This window comes from Haemaphysalis longicornis, unplaced genomic scaffold (genome assembly GCF_048455015.1).
Source record: "Haemaphysalis longicornis isolate Haplotype H1 unplaced genomic scaffold, Haemaphysalis longicornis Haplotype H1 scaffold_10, whole genome shotgun sequence".
Taxonomy (NCBI): domain Eukaryota; kingdom Metazoa; phylum Arthropoda; class Arachnida; order Ixodida; family Ixodidae; genus Haemaphysalis; species Haemaphysalis longicornis.
In genome coordinates, this window is record NW_027526204.1 from 150591481 (window position 1) to 150604184 (window position 12704).

The 12704-nt window shown below is 49.6% G+C and overlaps 1 protein-coding gene across 2 annotated transcripts; it reads right to left on the minus strand.

The window, feature by feature from the left end:
* Nucleotides 1–1554: 1554 nt before the first annotated feature.
* On the minus strand, nt 1555–12270 carry LOC144159631 (TATA box-binding protein-like 1). Of its 2 annotated transcripts, none has more exons than XM_077691228.1 (5): nt 11668–12270; nt 8548–8630; nt 6143–6310; nt 5383–5477; nt 1555–3153 (listed from the first exon to the last, which is right to left on the minus strand). In XM_077691228.1, exons 1-5 carry the CDS (start codon nt 11968–11970, stop codon nt 2894–2896), a joined length of 909 nt encoding a protein of 302 aa, XP_077547354.1. In that variant the 5' UTR covers nt 11971–12270; the 3' UTR covers nt 1555–2893. The 2 variants fall into 2 exon arrangements, with proteins under 2 accessions (XP_077547354.1, XP_077547355.1); XM_077691229.1 differs by lacking the exon at nt 11668–12270 and adding an exon at nt 9568–9642.
* Between the last annotated feature and the right edge of the window lie 434 nt (nt 12271–12704).

Sequence of the window (12704 nt, forward strand, 5' to 3'; positions counted from 1 at the left end):
CTTTTATTGAAAGCGGTAATAAAATTTCCGCCCGGATGCTAGGGCTAAAAGCTCGGCTGCTCAGCTCCAGTAGCAGAGTTGTTGATACAACCAATACAACATCTCCAATGGTCTCCGCGGTGGTTCGACATCCACACAAAATGGTGAGGTCATAGCGTGGCCACTGTCATGCACACAGCAACGTACCCTTTGGACTGGAAGTGATTTTCAGGCCGTTCTATGTAATTAATTATAGTGCACTCAAGTATTTAAAGGGGCCCTGAAGCACTTGCCACCGACTACTCAGGATGTATATTGGGGTAAAGTCTACTCCCAACAATCTCCTCCCGCAAGAACTCTAAAAATCTCTTCACTATCACCGAATCTACGGGGGATGAAAAATCGCACATAGTAGTTCCTTTTCAACTGAACTGTGGACTATGCGACGAAAGCTGCGTGCTCTCTCCCGGAGAGTGGGGCAGTTCAGGGCGTTCTCTTTGGCGGCCTTCTACATATCACAGGCAGAGAAGTTTCCTCTTTTTCTCCACAACGTGTATGGGTCTATTTCCGGTCTGGTGCAACAAAAAAGCAGGCATTGATGCCTGCTCACAAGTGCTTGCTCAGGCTGGTAGGGCATTCTTGAAGCAATAATTTAGTTGTCGAGTGGACGGGTTCAGAAGTAGTATCGAGTTTGTCACTAATAAAACTCAGTGTGCACTCAAAACAAAAGAAACATCAGAACTGTTCGTACAGGTTCAGGCATAGAAGAGGTTTGCACACACAGCTGATGGCGGATCCTCACAGGAAATGGGAGAAGAAACTGTGAAGTTCACCAGCAACAGCCAATAGGACACCCACCACCTTACAGTAGTGCACAATGAAGGAACTGAAAGCATGGTTGGTTTTTAGTCTTTCACAGCAATTAGCAAGCTTACCACTTCACATGCACGTAATATTTGGCTCAGGTATTCCTGGCAGTGCAATCTAAATGTCACGCAGATTTATTAGCACTGCTCAAAGCGTGTTGCAGGGTCTTAAAGTGCTGTTTTGAGTTTTCTAGGCCATTAAGTATCAATAAAAAAAAGGGAACGAGAATTTGGCATCAGTACTCCTTTAAATAGAAATCTGTCTCCAAAACTAATCTACATGGTAATGTTCGCAATATCGTTTTCTTACTGCTAAATGAGAAACCAGTGTACGAAACCAGTTCAATTTTTTTTGCAAATTTAAATGCCTTCGTGGCACCTACCTGCCAAGTTGACCATTTACATGCCAGACTTGGAAATACTCATACTAATTGTAGTCCACCAAATGGAGACTAGAGTACTCACTATGGCGCAAGTTGCTCGCCATATTTTTTGAAACCAGACAGCAAAGTTAAAGAAGGCGCCTTTGCAAAGACTTTGCTTGCTGTGAAAAAGCAAGCCATTAGTCTTGGACAAGGTCATTACAGTACTGTTTCAGCAACCACTCTGCAATCCGCACTTTTGTACATCCAGATGAAATGCCAATATTAAACAGGCTGGGCACTGAGAACCAGTCGAGGAACCTGAAAACATTTCAGAACACAGTGCGTACGTGTTAAAAAAAAGGCATTTATTCCACAATGTGCGACGCTCAGGAAAAAAAAAAAAAAAGAAAACACGCACAGTACACTCAAGCAGCCAAACACACAGGTCCACTGCACTAAACCCACCCACGAGCAAAAGACGACGACCACTATAAAAAAAATTAAGCTTTGTGTGCCTGTCATGGCAGAGCACGCACGTCTAGAAAATGTAGAAAGTTCCCCCGTTGATCCTCCAACAGACGGCTTGCGAGGAAGCCGCTATTCCATTCCTACGCTGAAAAAACAACAAACGCCCAGAGGAGGGCCTCTTCCAAAAGTGGTTATAAACGAGTCCTTAGCATTATTGCTGTACCTGCCAACGTCTCTGGGAATGAACCATCCACAGCAGTTAAGACGTAGTGCCGCGCCTAGCTCAGAGAGTAAGTCTGTCGACCGGTGACAGGCAGGGCTGGATACTTTGGTTGGGAGGCGACGAGGGAGAGTGCAGGGGGAACTTTGGGAAGGAACACAGTCCTTGGCGAACACTGTACCGGAAATAGAAAAATCTGTTCTCACTGATACTTTGTTCCGACGCTACTGACGAAAAACATGCACCTCCTCTCACTCCGAATGGGATCGCTGATGAACAGAAACACGACGCAAGCACATATTCCTCCTCCCGCCCTGACCGCGAAATTTTAAGAGAAATAAAAAATAAAGAAAAATGAAGAAAAAAAAAAAAAAGAGGAAGGGGGGGGTTTCAGCGTACGTAAATGCGGTGACAAGAGAGTGACGTCTCAAAATTGAATGCCACACAACTACAAGCTGCAAACACACCAAATAAAAAGGAGGGGGGAGAGGGAAGGGCCGGACGGGGTACCACCAACGGTCATTCTGTACGAATGGTAGAAAGGGGCGGGTCTAGATGGGAGAGGGGGGCCACGGTGGGAGAGACGCACGAGCAGGCGTGGTAGTCTTCGCTGCTCTCCAAGAGTAGGCGGCCCCCTCGCTTTCGACCAAAGAAGCGCCAGACTAGAAGGACGGGCCAGAGCCACCTTCTACACTCCGCAAAGGCAGCCCACGTGCGTGGCGAAGACAACACCTCCCCTCCGCTCCCCCCCAGTGGCACACGCCACCACACCCACTGCACAAACTCGATGCCCGCAGGGCCTGAAAACCCGCAAAGAGACGCGCGACACGCACACACACACACCATCACCCACGCGCACGCGCACCCACGACGACTAGAGAGCTGCTGCGGCAAACACACTTGCGCACTCGGGGGACACAGCTCTGGTCACGTCATGATCGGTGCAGTGTTCGGCTGTGTGGGAGGAGGGGGGAAGAGTGGCGCAAAAGCCTCGCTCAGTCCCAGCTCTCGTCCGAGTCGGGGTAGTCCATCAGCTCCTCCTCGTCCAGCTCCTCTTCGTCCTCGAGGGAGTCGTAATCATCGTCGGCAGTTATCGCCACCACGTGGTTGTTCCGCCGCGGTGCGGCACGGCTGGCATTGCGCGCCGAGCGGGCAGCCATGCGCGCCACTTCCTCAGCACCCCGCTCCTTGCGGTGCTCGTACACGAGCGGGAAGATGTGCTCGATGGCCTGCTGGACGTTCGCCACACTGGGCGCTGCACACACCACCAAGGGACGGGAAGAAAAGAAGACCTGCTCGTCACGACAAGACATCACCAAGTCTAGCCCAAAGCTCGAGTAGATAATACAAAGATTCCGTCCTATTTCCATTCCATTCACTTCCGGACACACTGCGGGCACAGCTCCGACCGTCACAGAAAGATTTTGATAGGCCCGGCCTTACCACCAACCAGTAACAGCAAGTAGAATAGAATCAAAATTGGAAGGAATCGCACAAGCCTGGGGCCTTAGTACTGCTTCTACCAGCACTGCTTGCAAATCGAGAAAACAATGGCAGGCTTCGCTGCCCTTCATCCAAACAAAATGCAGAGCACTAGTTGATGGACTTGAGTACAGTCGTACAGTAAAACTACTAGCACTAACCACTATTATGCTTGCGCATCTGCTGCATCCATATAGCACCACTTTTCAAGAGGCTACCTGCGGCATAACTTTGATATACAGTGGAACCCCGCTAATACGTCCCCTGGATTTACGATGACCCGCTTCTTACAACGGATAACCACGGTCCCGGCAAACTCCTCATAGAAACAATGCATTAAAAACTGCGATATGACGCTCGGGTGCGTGTGGTCCGCTTCATATGACGGACCCTGGTGCGGATAAACCGGCGTTTTACCATATTTGACACCGCTCAACCGCCTCATCACGACCTTCTTTATTCTTGACCCTCATTTGACACTGCTTGATGTGCAATGGTCTACAGGCGGGCCAGACAACTTGCTGAATGGACGCAAGCAAGCGAGTACTCGTGGGCGGGAGTTGACCTGCAACGCCCCCACGCGGCAGCCATCCATACGCCAACCGCGAGAAGTCAAAGTTCAGGTGGCAGGCGGACAGTGAATTTGAAGCTCCCGTCAAGCCATCGACGAAAGCAATAACACATACGACGCAACCCCACGGCGAAGACCGAACACCCGCTTTCCCCACCCGCTCGATCCAAGTTTCTTCCTTTCACGATGCTCTCTCCCCCTATATCTCTGCTCTCTACTTATAAGTGTTTTTCAAAGCCGTGTTGCCACTCCGTTCCTTTCTTTGGCAGAGTGCCTCAATTCGCACGCGTCCGCCACAAGGGTGGAGACACGCATACATTGGTGCCACCATTTTGGGTCAATCGCTGGCCGCCTCAGCAAGTCACTGCAGCAAGACCCGCCCTATAATTTTCGCCACAACCACGGTTTACTCAGGAAGTTTGAATCATCGTATCTATTTCACGTTGCTGGATGCTGTGCGAAACGGAAGCAGCTATGTGTTGAGCACTTTGACCCAATAGCGACGACACGGGATCGTTCAAAGGGTGTCTCCACCATGTACGGGTAGGTTATTTTTTTTCATCTCCGCCTCGTACTATCGTTCGTTTCGCTTGGCCTTGGCAGCTTCGCACTCGCCTTTCCCTTTTTCAATTTGTTCGACCAGATCGGCCTTATCTCACTCGCGCAAAGCACGGTGCTGGGCAGTAGCTCGGACGCATGGAGGAGAGGGGGCACAACAGAGGCGTTGATTTTTTTTAAACTTGGGATTTCAGCCAAAGGTTCGCAAACCACGCCAAGAACGCGCTAAATGTAGTAGTTTGAATAAGTTCTTAGCCCACCTGTCGCGTGAGACTGTCTGTCTACTGAGCCGAAATTTGCCCGCTACCCGGTTGTACAACACCCGGGTCATACGACGCTTTCTCGCGGCCCCTTGAAAGTCGTATTATCGAGGTTCCTCTGTAGCATTAAGTGCTGCTACAATCACTGCAACAGCTGGCCCACATTCTTCTCTCTCAAACCTTTTAATTTTACACCTGGCTTGTATACACTCACCACATTTTTTAGCCTAAACTTCCGTTATTTAGTGTCGTTGTTATGCATTTTCATTTATTGGCTGCACCTATGTTCCTCAACAGATACGCAGTGATTCGCATGCTATTCACCCTGTGGTGTAACCTTGAGTGCACTGCCATAGGTGCTACATGATGCAACCACCAGCATGGACGAACTCCCGCCTCTAAGGCTCTCATTTTTGACCTCCTTTAGGTGTGTAACACCACCTTAACATTGCTGCCCCGTTTGCGCCCACTAGCCGCAAGATGCAGGCCTCTCCCATTGGCTTCCAGCCATGCCTATGACGTGTCACCGTTCCCCACACCGAGACCAACAGAAACCCTTACTGATGTTCTACAGCAGAGGAGTTCCCGCACACATGAGCAAAACCATACACACCTGTGACTGTGATGCTGCCAGTGGAGAATATCTTCAACGTGGCTTTCAGATCTTTGATCTTGTATGTGACACCGGGGTGCAGCTCCGGCTCATAGCTGCACGATTGGAGAGGGGGAAACAAAAAAAAAGGAAGTTGACACGCAAGTCTCTCAGCGCCACGAACAATCACGCACACACCACGACGGCACGAAATAAATTCGTTAAAATTAAAATCAGCGTGCCACAAGATTTCCTTCCGTGCAATGTCTTGCTTAGTGAACTATATTGGGGAGGAGTGCAACAGCCACCATTTGAACACACAGAGGCAAAGTTTACGAGAAAACCAGCAGGGAAAAACAATGCTGACGACAAAGAGAAGTTTCCAAGGCTTGTAACACTGGTGCCAAGTGCTGAAACGCTGCTATTAAGGGGACCCTGCAACACTTTTCTGAACTGAATTTTAAATGCATGCAGAACGTAGTCAGCAAACGCATCTAGCACTTAGAATAGTGGGTCACAAAGCACCTCTGTCAAAAATTACTGCTCTATGCCCATCTAATAACTTGGAAACCTGCTCAAAAGATTTTTCTCTTTTCCCCGAGTCTCGGCATTCTTTGAGTGCTCGAGTTAGATGTTACAGCAATGTGGCAGCTATTGGGCACTTCTTTTTTGTTTCAGTAATAAACACATTCCATAGCAACTTTAGAAAAAAGCCACAAAGCAAGTGTTGCAAAGTCCCCTGAAGTGATGGTGGGGGTCAGAGGAGGGGGAGGAGACTTGCCTGGCGATGGCCCGGTTGCTCTGCGAGAAGGGAATGAGTTTGATGGCAAAGGGCATGGTGCAGGTGCCCAGAACGTTCACCACCCGGTAGTTCATGAACTTGACCCGGAAGCCCAGCTTCTGGAGGATGCGTGCGTAGCGACGGGCCGCCAGCTTGGCCGTCTCCTCGCTGGGAAGGGGAAGAGACGACGGCAGCTAAGCACGTGGCTCCGTGCCCTCACAAATTAAGCCATTCCTAGGATGGTGTACATGCGTTTTGTACCACTCGTCGACACGAAAGCAGGCACCCTGCCTACCCCTTGCATTAACTGTGGCTTTGCAATTCTCGGTTACTTCTTACCACCCCTCTCAAACAAATTCAGGGTGTCTACCAAGTTGACATTTTGAAATTCCCTGAGTTTTCCAGGTTTTCCCTGAGTCTTTTTGATAAATTCCCTGAGTGACACAGAACTCTAACGTCAACACGGGCTGACACCCCTTCACCGGTTGCTGTTACCCTCTAAAAAGCGCCTTACAAAATAAAATATAACATAATAAAGTGTGAATGCTAACCAGTAACGTTTATCTCATTCGAAAAGAAAACATAACAGAGTGGTAGGAAAATTCCCAGTGAATGAAATAATGAAGAAAAAAAAAAGGTAAAACCGTACTGCCATGTTCTCAGCTCACACTCAATGCCTCAGTGCTGTATTTCACTGCTTCAAAGAGTTTTTTTTTGGTTTGGATGAGGGACACCTGCATCTTAAATACCATCACATTAGGTGTCCTTAAATGCCCCCATACGTCTAGCATCAAAGCACTGCGCAGGATAAGCGGGAGGAGTATTTGGGATTCACATTGGAAATCAGAAACACCTCAACTACACCCCACTATTGTGACTCAGCGTAAAGTTCTTTTGGCACGCAGCGAAATATAGTGCTGGCTTGCAGTTAAAGGTAACTCTTAAAACAGGGTACAATGTCTATATTTGATACTCAAAGTATTTTGAACACAGCTGCGATCTTTTAAAGTTGGAAATTAAGAGAAATGTGTTTTTATTATTACGCCAGATCCACATCTCAAAGATTCACAACGTGCGTCAACTAACTAGAAACCACAGTAGACGGTGCCAGGTGTTCCAGCATAGGATTGAGAGCTACTGTTGCCCCTTCCCCTGTAGACTCCCTTGCGCTGCCGCAACAAGCTATCGCGGCGTGCAACATTTTCTTCCGCCTTTCAGGAGTCTGGGAAACATGCCAGAACACAAGGGGAGCGTACAGGGGGTCAGGAGGGGGGAAGGGGGGGGGGAGTGACTCGCAAGCTGTATGAAGCTAGTTCTCACTGGAACCAAAGACTTCAGACGGCGCCATCAGCGACGGCCCCAGAGGGCTCTCCACTTTTGACGTGCTGTTACTTGAGCCAGCATTACCGTGAATTTTCCTTTATAAAGTACAGCTAATTTTCCCTGATAGAAGGACAAATTCCATGAGTTTTCCCTGAGTTTTTCCAGACTGCTCAAAATCCCTGAGAATTCCAGGTTTTCCCTGTTTTCCAGGTTGGTAGACACCCTGAAATTACAAGAGGCCACTGACCTGAGACGTCCTCCAACAATTAATTTGCCATGAAGCCAAAATGAAGATCCCTTTGTGTTGCTCAATAACGCTTCTCTTTCTGATGCTATTTTATGTTCTGTAGCTAAACCTTTCAATATGCTTCAACCTTTCTTTCTGTCCAAACATGAATTGTAACAGTGCTTAGTTTACATTTCTTTTTCAAATAGCAGCTTCCACATTTTGTTCACATTGCCAAAGCACATTTACTGTGCTCACTAGATTTCACGCAACAAAACTTATTTTTCTCCGTTTACCCAACGGTAATCACATGTGTTCACTGGCAGGTATTGTACGTCCACAGGTGTTCACCACAGAGTCCAAGTTTCATCGAACTGCACTTCTTGAGGTGAAGAGCTTGCAAAGTGTTGGCAATGGTTTATGCAAGTTTAGCCTGTGAAACTTTGCCAACTAACCCCACTGCAGAATTCATAAACCAAGGGCAAAGAGCAACTGCTGTAGGCCACTCCTTACAGACAAACAAACACTGGTCAATTCCAGCAGGCAGGAAAGCCAGTTTCCAGCAAAGCACCCAGTGGTCGGCCACCACATGTGCGAAACAGCTCTTAGCACGCACTACGGGTTTCCAACATCCTAGCAGGCGCTTCATTGCGAGCAGTTGACAACATGCCAGAAATGTCTACTGGCTCCGTACACCATGCTTGCTACAAAGTGACACAAATGACATCTGCATGTCATCCCTATACTCCTTCACGGAGTAACCCCGTTTCACAGCCATCCTTCGACCTCTTTTCGAAAGACGATCCGGATCAGACTTTCGTGGCGAGCGAGTGGAGGAGCTGAAGAAAGATCTCACCTGGTGGCGCCGGTGCAGGTGACCTTTCCAGAAGACCACATGCTGGCAGTTGTGTAAGGTTGCCTAATCTTCATTGTCAGCATCTGCAAGGCGACGAGAAAATGGAACAAGGGAACCGATTGGTGCAGTCTCCCAATGTTTCTTAAACAAAAGCAAACAGACCTGAACACTCTTTTGCAGCTAACACAAGCTATCAGTTTCAGCAGAAAAAACGTCGCGGCGTGGCTGAAACCAAAAGCCCTCCAAAGTTAGTCCGGTTTGTATAAACTGTATCAGAAAGACACGATGTACTCTATCAGCTTCTTTCGTAACCTGTCAGAATGGCAACTTGAAGGACACCACGAGACACACCTGACAAACTAGCGCATCTGTCATGTCATCACATGTGCATCTGTTATCCTGATTTGTGTCACCGATAAGCTATTATGTGTGCTTGTTACACCTGCTATCCCATAATTATTTCTACCTGCCATCAGACCTACAAATGAAAGCACGCCAGGGGGAGTTGGAATAGCTGTATGCAATAGTGTCTTGACAGATTTTCACCAACACACGATTACCGCATTCAAGTGCACGCAAGAGGACCCCTTACAATGTCTTCATTCCTGAATTAATTTTTGCACATTATCCATACTTAAGCCACATACAATGACGGATAAAAGCTCACCAGTAGTCCATTAAACACTTCTATGCAGAAGATAACCCTCACGGCATCTACACCCTGTGTCAACTATAGTTCATACCACAAGCTGCATGCAGCACTGCGGTGGCTACATTGCTGTCAATACAGTGCCCACTGAGGGCGCTTAACTCACCGTGACAGGGGTTTTGAAGGGACCTTCCCGCCTCCCCTCTCGGCAGGTGGAACCTCAAGGCCCCGGCACCTATCCTCACTTTCCTTCGGGGTAAGTCAGGCCCCCTCAGTGCGCGTTGTATTGACAATGTAGCCTACACAGCGCTACATGCAGCTTGTGGTATGAACTATAGCAACAGAGACAGCTCGGGTCAGTGTGGAATTACCAATGTTGGCACTAATGATTGGCAGCTTGGTGCTGTTGATGGGTGGCCAATCTTGACCATTTCTCACAGCAAACAACAGAACAATGCATAACAAGCTTCGTTGGTGTGAAAACCTTGGCCAATTAAGTTTTTCCACATCTTTGCAAAAGGTGAGCCCGACATGTGTGCTAACTGGCGCAGGATTAGAAAGCGGAACAAACGCGCTTAACGCACGCTACGTAATACGGTTCAACTCCTCTTTTTGCACACTTTCAGTGATACGCAAGGCTTTGTGTGTCAAGGCAACGGCGAGTCATTATTCTTTTCTTTCCAATGGCGGCGGTATCCAGGTCACGGTCTTCCGTACTAGGCGTCTTTCGCCCCCCCACACTGTAGTAGTGCATTTGACCCGTGCCCGCAGATGAACGCCCCCGCCGAGTAAATTTCCGCGCGCATTCAGGCGTTTGCGGTCGGAGCTACAACCGCGCGGGCGTAAACCTCAGGGCTTACAACAACGACAACCACACGATGCGCTGATCTAGCAAGCGATCGCATATCGGGAATAATAAGGCGCAGTTAGAGGCGCGCCTCGGCTACCGTCAGGCTTATGAAACAAACGGACCCAACCCCCGACGAAACTCCCCGCGTTCGAGGTCATCGTACGGACGACGGGTGCCGCTAGCGCGCCGTGAATCACTACTCGACCAGCACCGTCGCCCTCCTTGCCCTCTTTCGAGTCCGGCCGCAGCGGCCTTCTAGAAAACACCGCGGCTGCGGTTGCGCAATAATCCCGCCCGCCGTGTTCTTGCTCGAAACCTCCACCCTTCTTCCTTCCGGTCAAGAACAAAGCGGCGGCGACGAGAGGGGGAGGGGGGGGGGGGGTGAGCGCGGGCGCCCTGGAACAGAAAAATAAATCGCGGCGATACAAAGTGCGCGCTGCGAATGGAAGCCGAAACCGGGCGACCGCAGTGACAGCAACGATGCGAGCAGGCTTCGCGAGGTAGATGCGAAAGAGGTGTGCAGTACACGAGGCATCGATGACAGAAAGCGCGGATGCGTCGCGTAGAGTGACGAAGAAATAAATGAAAAGGAAGAACGCGAGGTGGGGGCCTTGTGGAGTCCCCTCGTCCGGAAGTCTCGGAAACAGAACCCGGATGAGCGCGAAAAAAACTGATGCAAACAAGTCAAACAATTGCAGAAAACTGTCTGATGCAGCGGAATTGCTTCCATATCATCAGGCCCCCACACACGCCTCCTCCACTTCAGTGCGTCAGCGGTTCTCCGATGATGCCCGCGAGGAGACATTGCGTAATGAACGGCAGCGCTGCTTTTTCGTCGCGTCGCGTTTCTTTCTTGTTCGGCCTCCTTTTTATTCGGCGGCGGCTGCTCTGGGGGCGCGGAGAGTGTCGGCGTAAGCTTTTAAAGACCTTGATACAAAGCACCAAGCTGCGAGAGTGGGTAGTTGCGAGATGGAGGGCTAGGAGTGACACGAAAAGAAACGTGCGCCGTAAAATACACAATCCTCGCTCGTATACAACGCTCTCCATAACTGCCCGCCTATGCTCGCGGCAACTGCACAAGCGATGGTTTGCACGTATTTTTAGCAACGACGGGATGATGGGCCGGGGCGTGAGAAAAAAAAAAAAAAGAAAAGTAGCGCACGGTTGAAAACAAACAAAAAGGAGGGTGGTTGATGCGGGGCCATCGCAACAAATTAGCCAGCGGCGGCTAAAAAGGAAGGCGGCAAAGGGGAGGGGGGTAGGAAGATCGGAGCGCATGAAAGCAAAACCCTCCAACGCAGTAGATGGCTGCGTGATCGTGAAACAATGCAGTCGTTCGCGGCTGCCGAGGGCGGCGGACGTCGTTTCGAAACACTCGCGATGTGCAGATCAAATTCAAGGTCTATCTCCTTTTTTTTTTTTTTCGTAGCGTCGATCGGACAATGCCCACCGGGAGTGACGGAATGCAGGAAGCGGATCGCTTTTCCGTTATTTTTGTAACTTCGAACACGAAACCGCGGCACCGCAAGCACGCGCGGCTCCCGCCGCCGGAATGGGACAAAGGGGGTGCCTGCCTTCACGAAAGGTGCGAGAAAAAGAAGGTGGGAGAGCGGTTACTTACGCCGTTCTCGCGCCGATACTCCACGTTGGCCGCAGACATGGCGATGTGACGCAGGTTGAGGTGACAGCGCACGCTGAAACTGCACACCACATTGTTTATCACAATGTCGATCACGGGCGCGTCGGCTTCGGCAGGTTGCTCGGCCGCCGGGGCGACCTCGACTCCGACATCCTGGCCGGGCTGGACAGGCGCCTCCTGCGGCAACGTCGGCGCGTCCGCGCACGCTTTCTCTGATTCGGAGTTCACCACGTCCTTTGCGAACTGGTGATAGGCGAAGTTGTTCCCTTGGCTTAGCGTGGCCATCGCGGGGCACTGCCGCCGCCGCTTGCCGCACTACTTTGGCCCCGGCGATCGTCGGCGAAGGTTTGGGCGCTAGGCCTATGATTAGGCCTAGCCCAAACGCGGAAGATTGCGCTCTGACGCACTGTTCGGCAAGAATTGACCGCAGCCGCCACGAAAGGAAGGAATTTTGTAGCCTCTAAAATCGTCACGGGGGCTTTTCTGCGGCCAATACCTAATTAAATGGGTAAGAAATCGAACACACGCACGCAAGCAGAAAAATTCTTACTACGCGTCTGCTAGCGGTGTGCTCGGAACGCTTTCTGATTGGGTATTTAAAAGAGTTCTCCGTCTCCCCCTGCTGGATTATGCGCGAACTACTTAATGTGAATAAAATTGTTTTCGCGGTTTTCGCACTGAAAATACGACTGCTGTTCTGATGGACTCACAGAAACATACAATAGTTCGTTTTCGAAGCAGAATCACTGCTATAGAAACTCCGACAGAACATAATGCAGCAGTGTTTGCTAAATTCTGCAAAACTGCTCACGTTTTTAATAATTTGTTTTTCTTTACGAAAGCGAATAACCCCAAGGTAGGGAATTTTTGACGGAGATAAAAAAAATGGGGAGATTGAAATGTCTTCTTCACGAGGTGCTTTTCCTGAACCACGCAAATGCTTACCTCAAACCCCCGAAGTAATAAAGTAGGCTTCAAATTTCGGCGGGAATATACTCACGCTGTAACTTTTTATTTAA

Excerpts from the sequence above, each read along its gene's own strand:
- LOC144159631 (XM_077691228.1), bottom strand. The coding sequence starts at position 11,970 with ATGGCCACGCTAAGCCAAGGGAACAACTTCGCCTATCACCAGTTCGCA. Across the intron at positions 5,478-6,142 it reads AGCAACCGGGCCATCGCCAG|CTATGAGCCGGAGCTGCACC; the intron begins GCAAGTCTCCTC and ends CCAATCGTGCAG. Across the intron at positions 3,154-5,382 it reads TGGCAGCATCACAGTCACAG|CGCCCAGTGTGGCGAACGTC; the intron begins GTGTGTATGGTT and ends TGGTGTGTGCAG.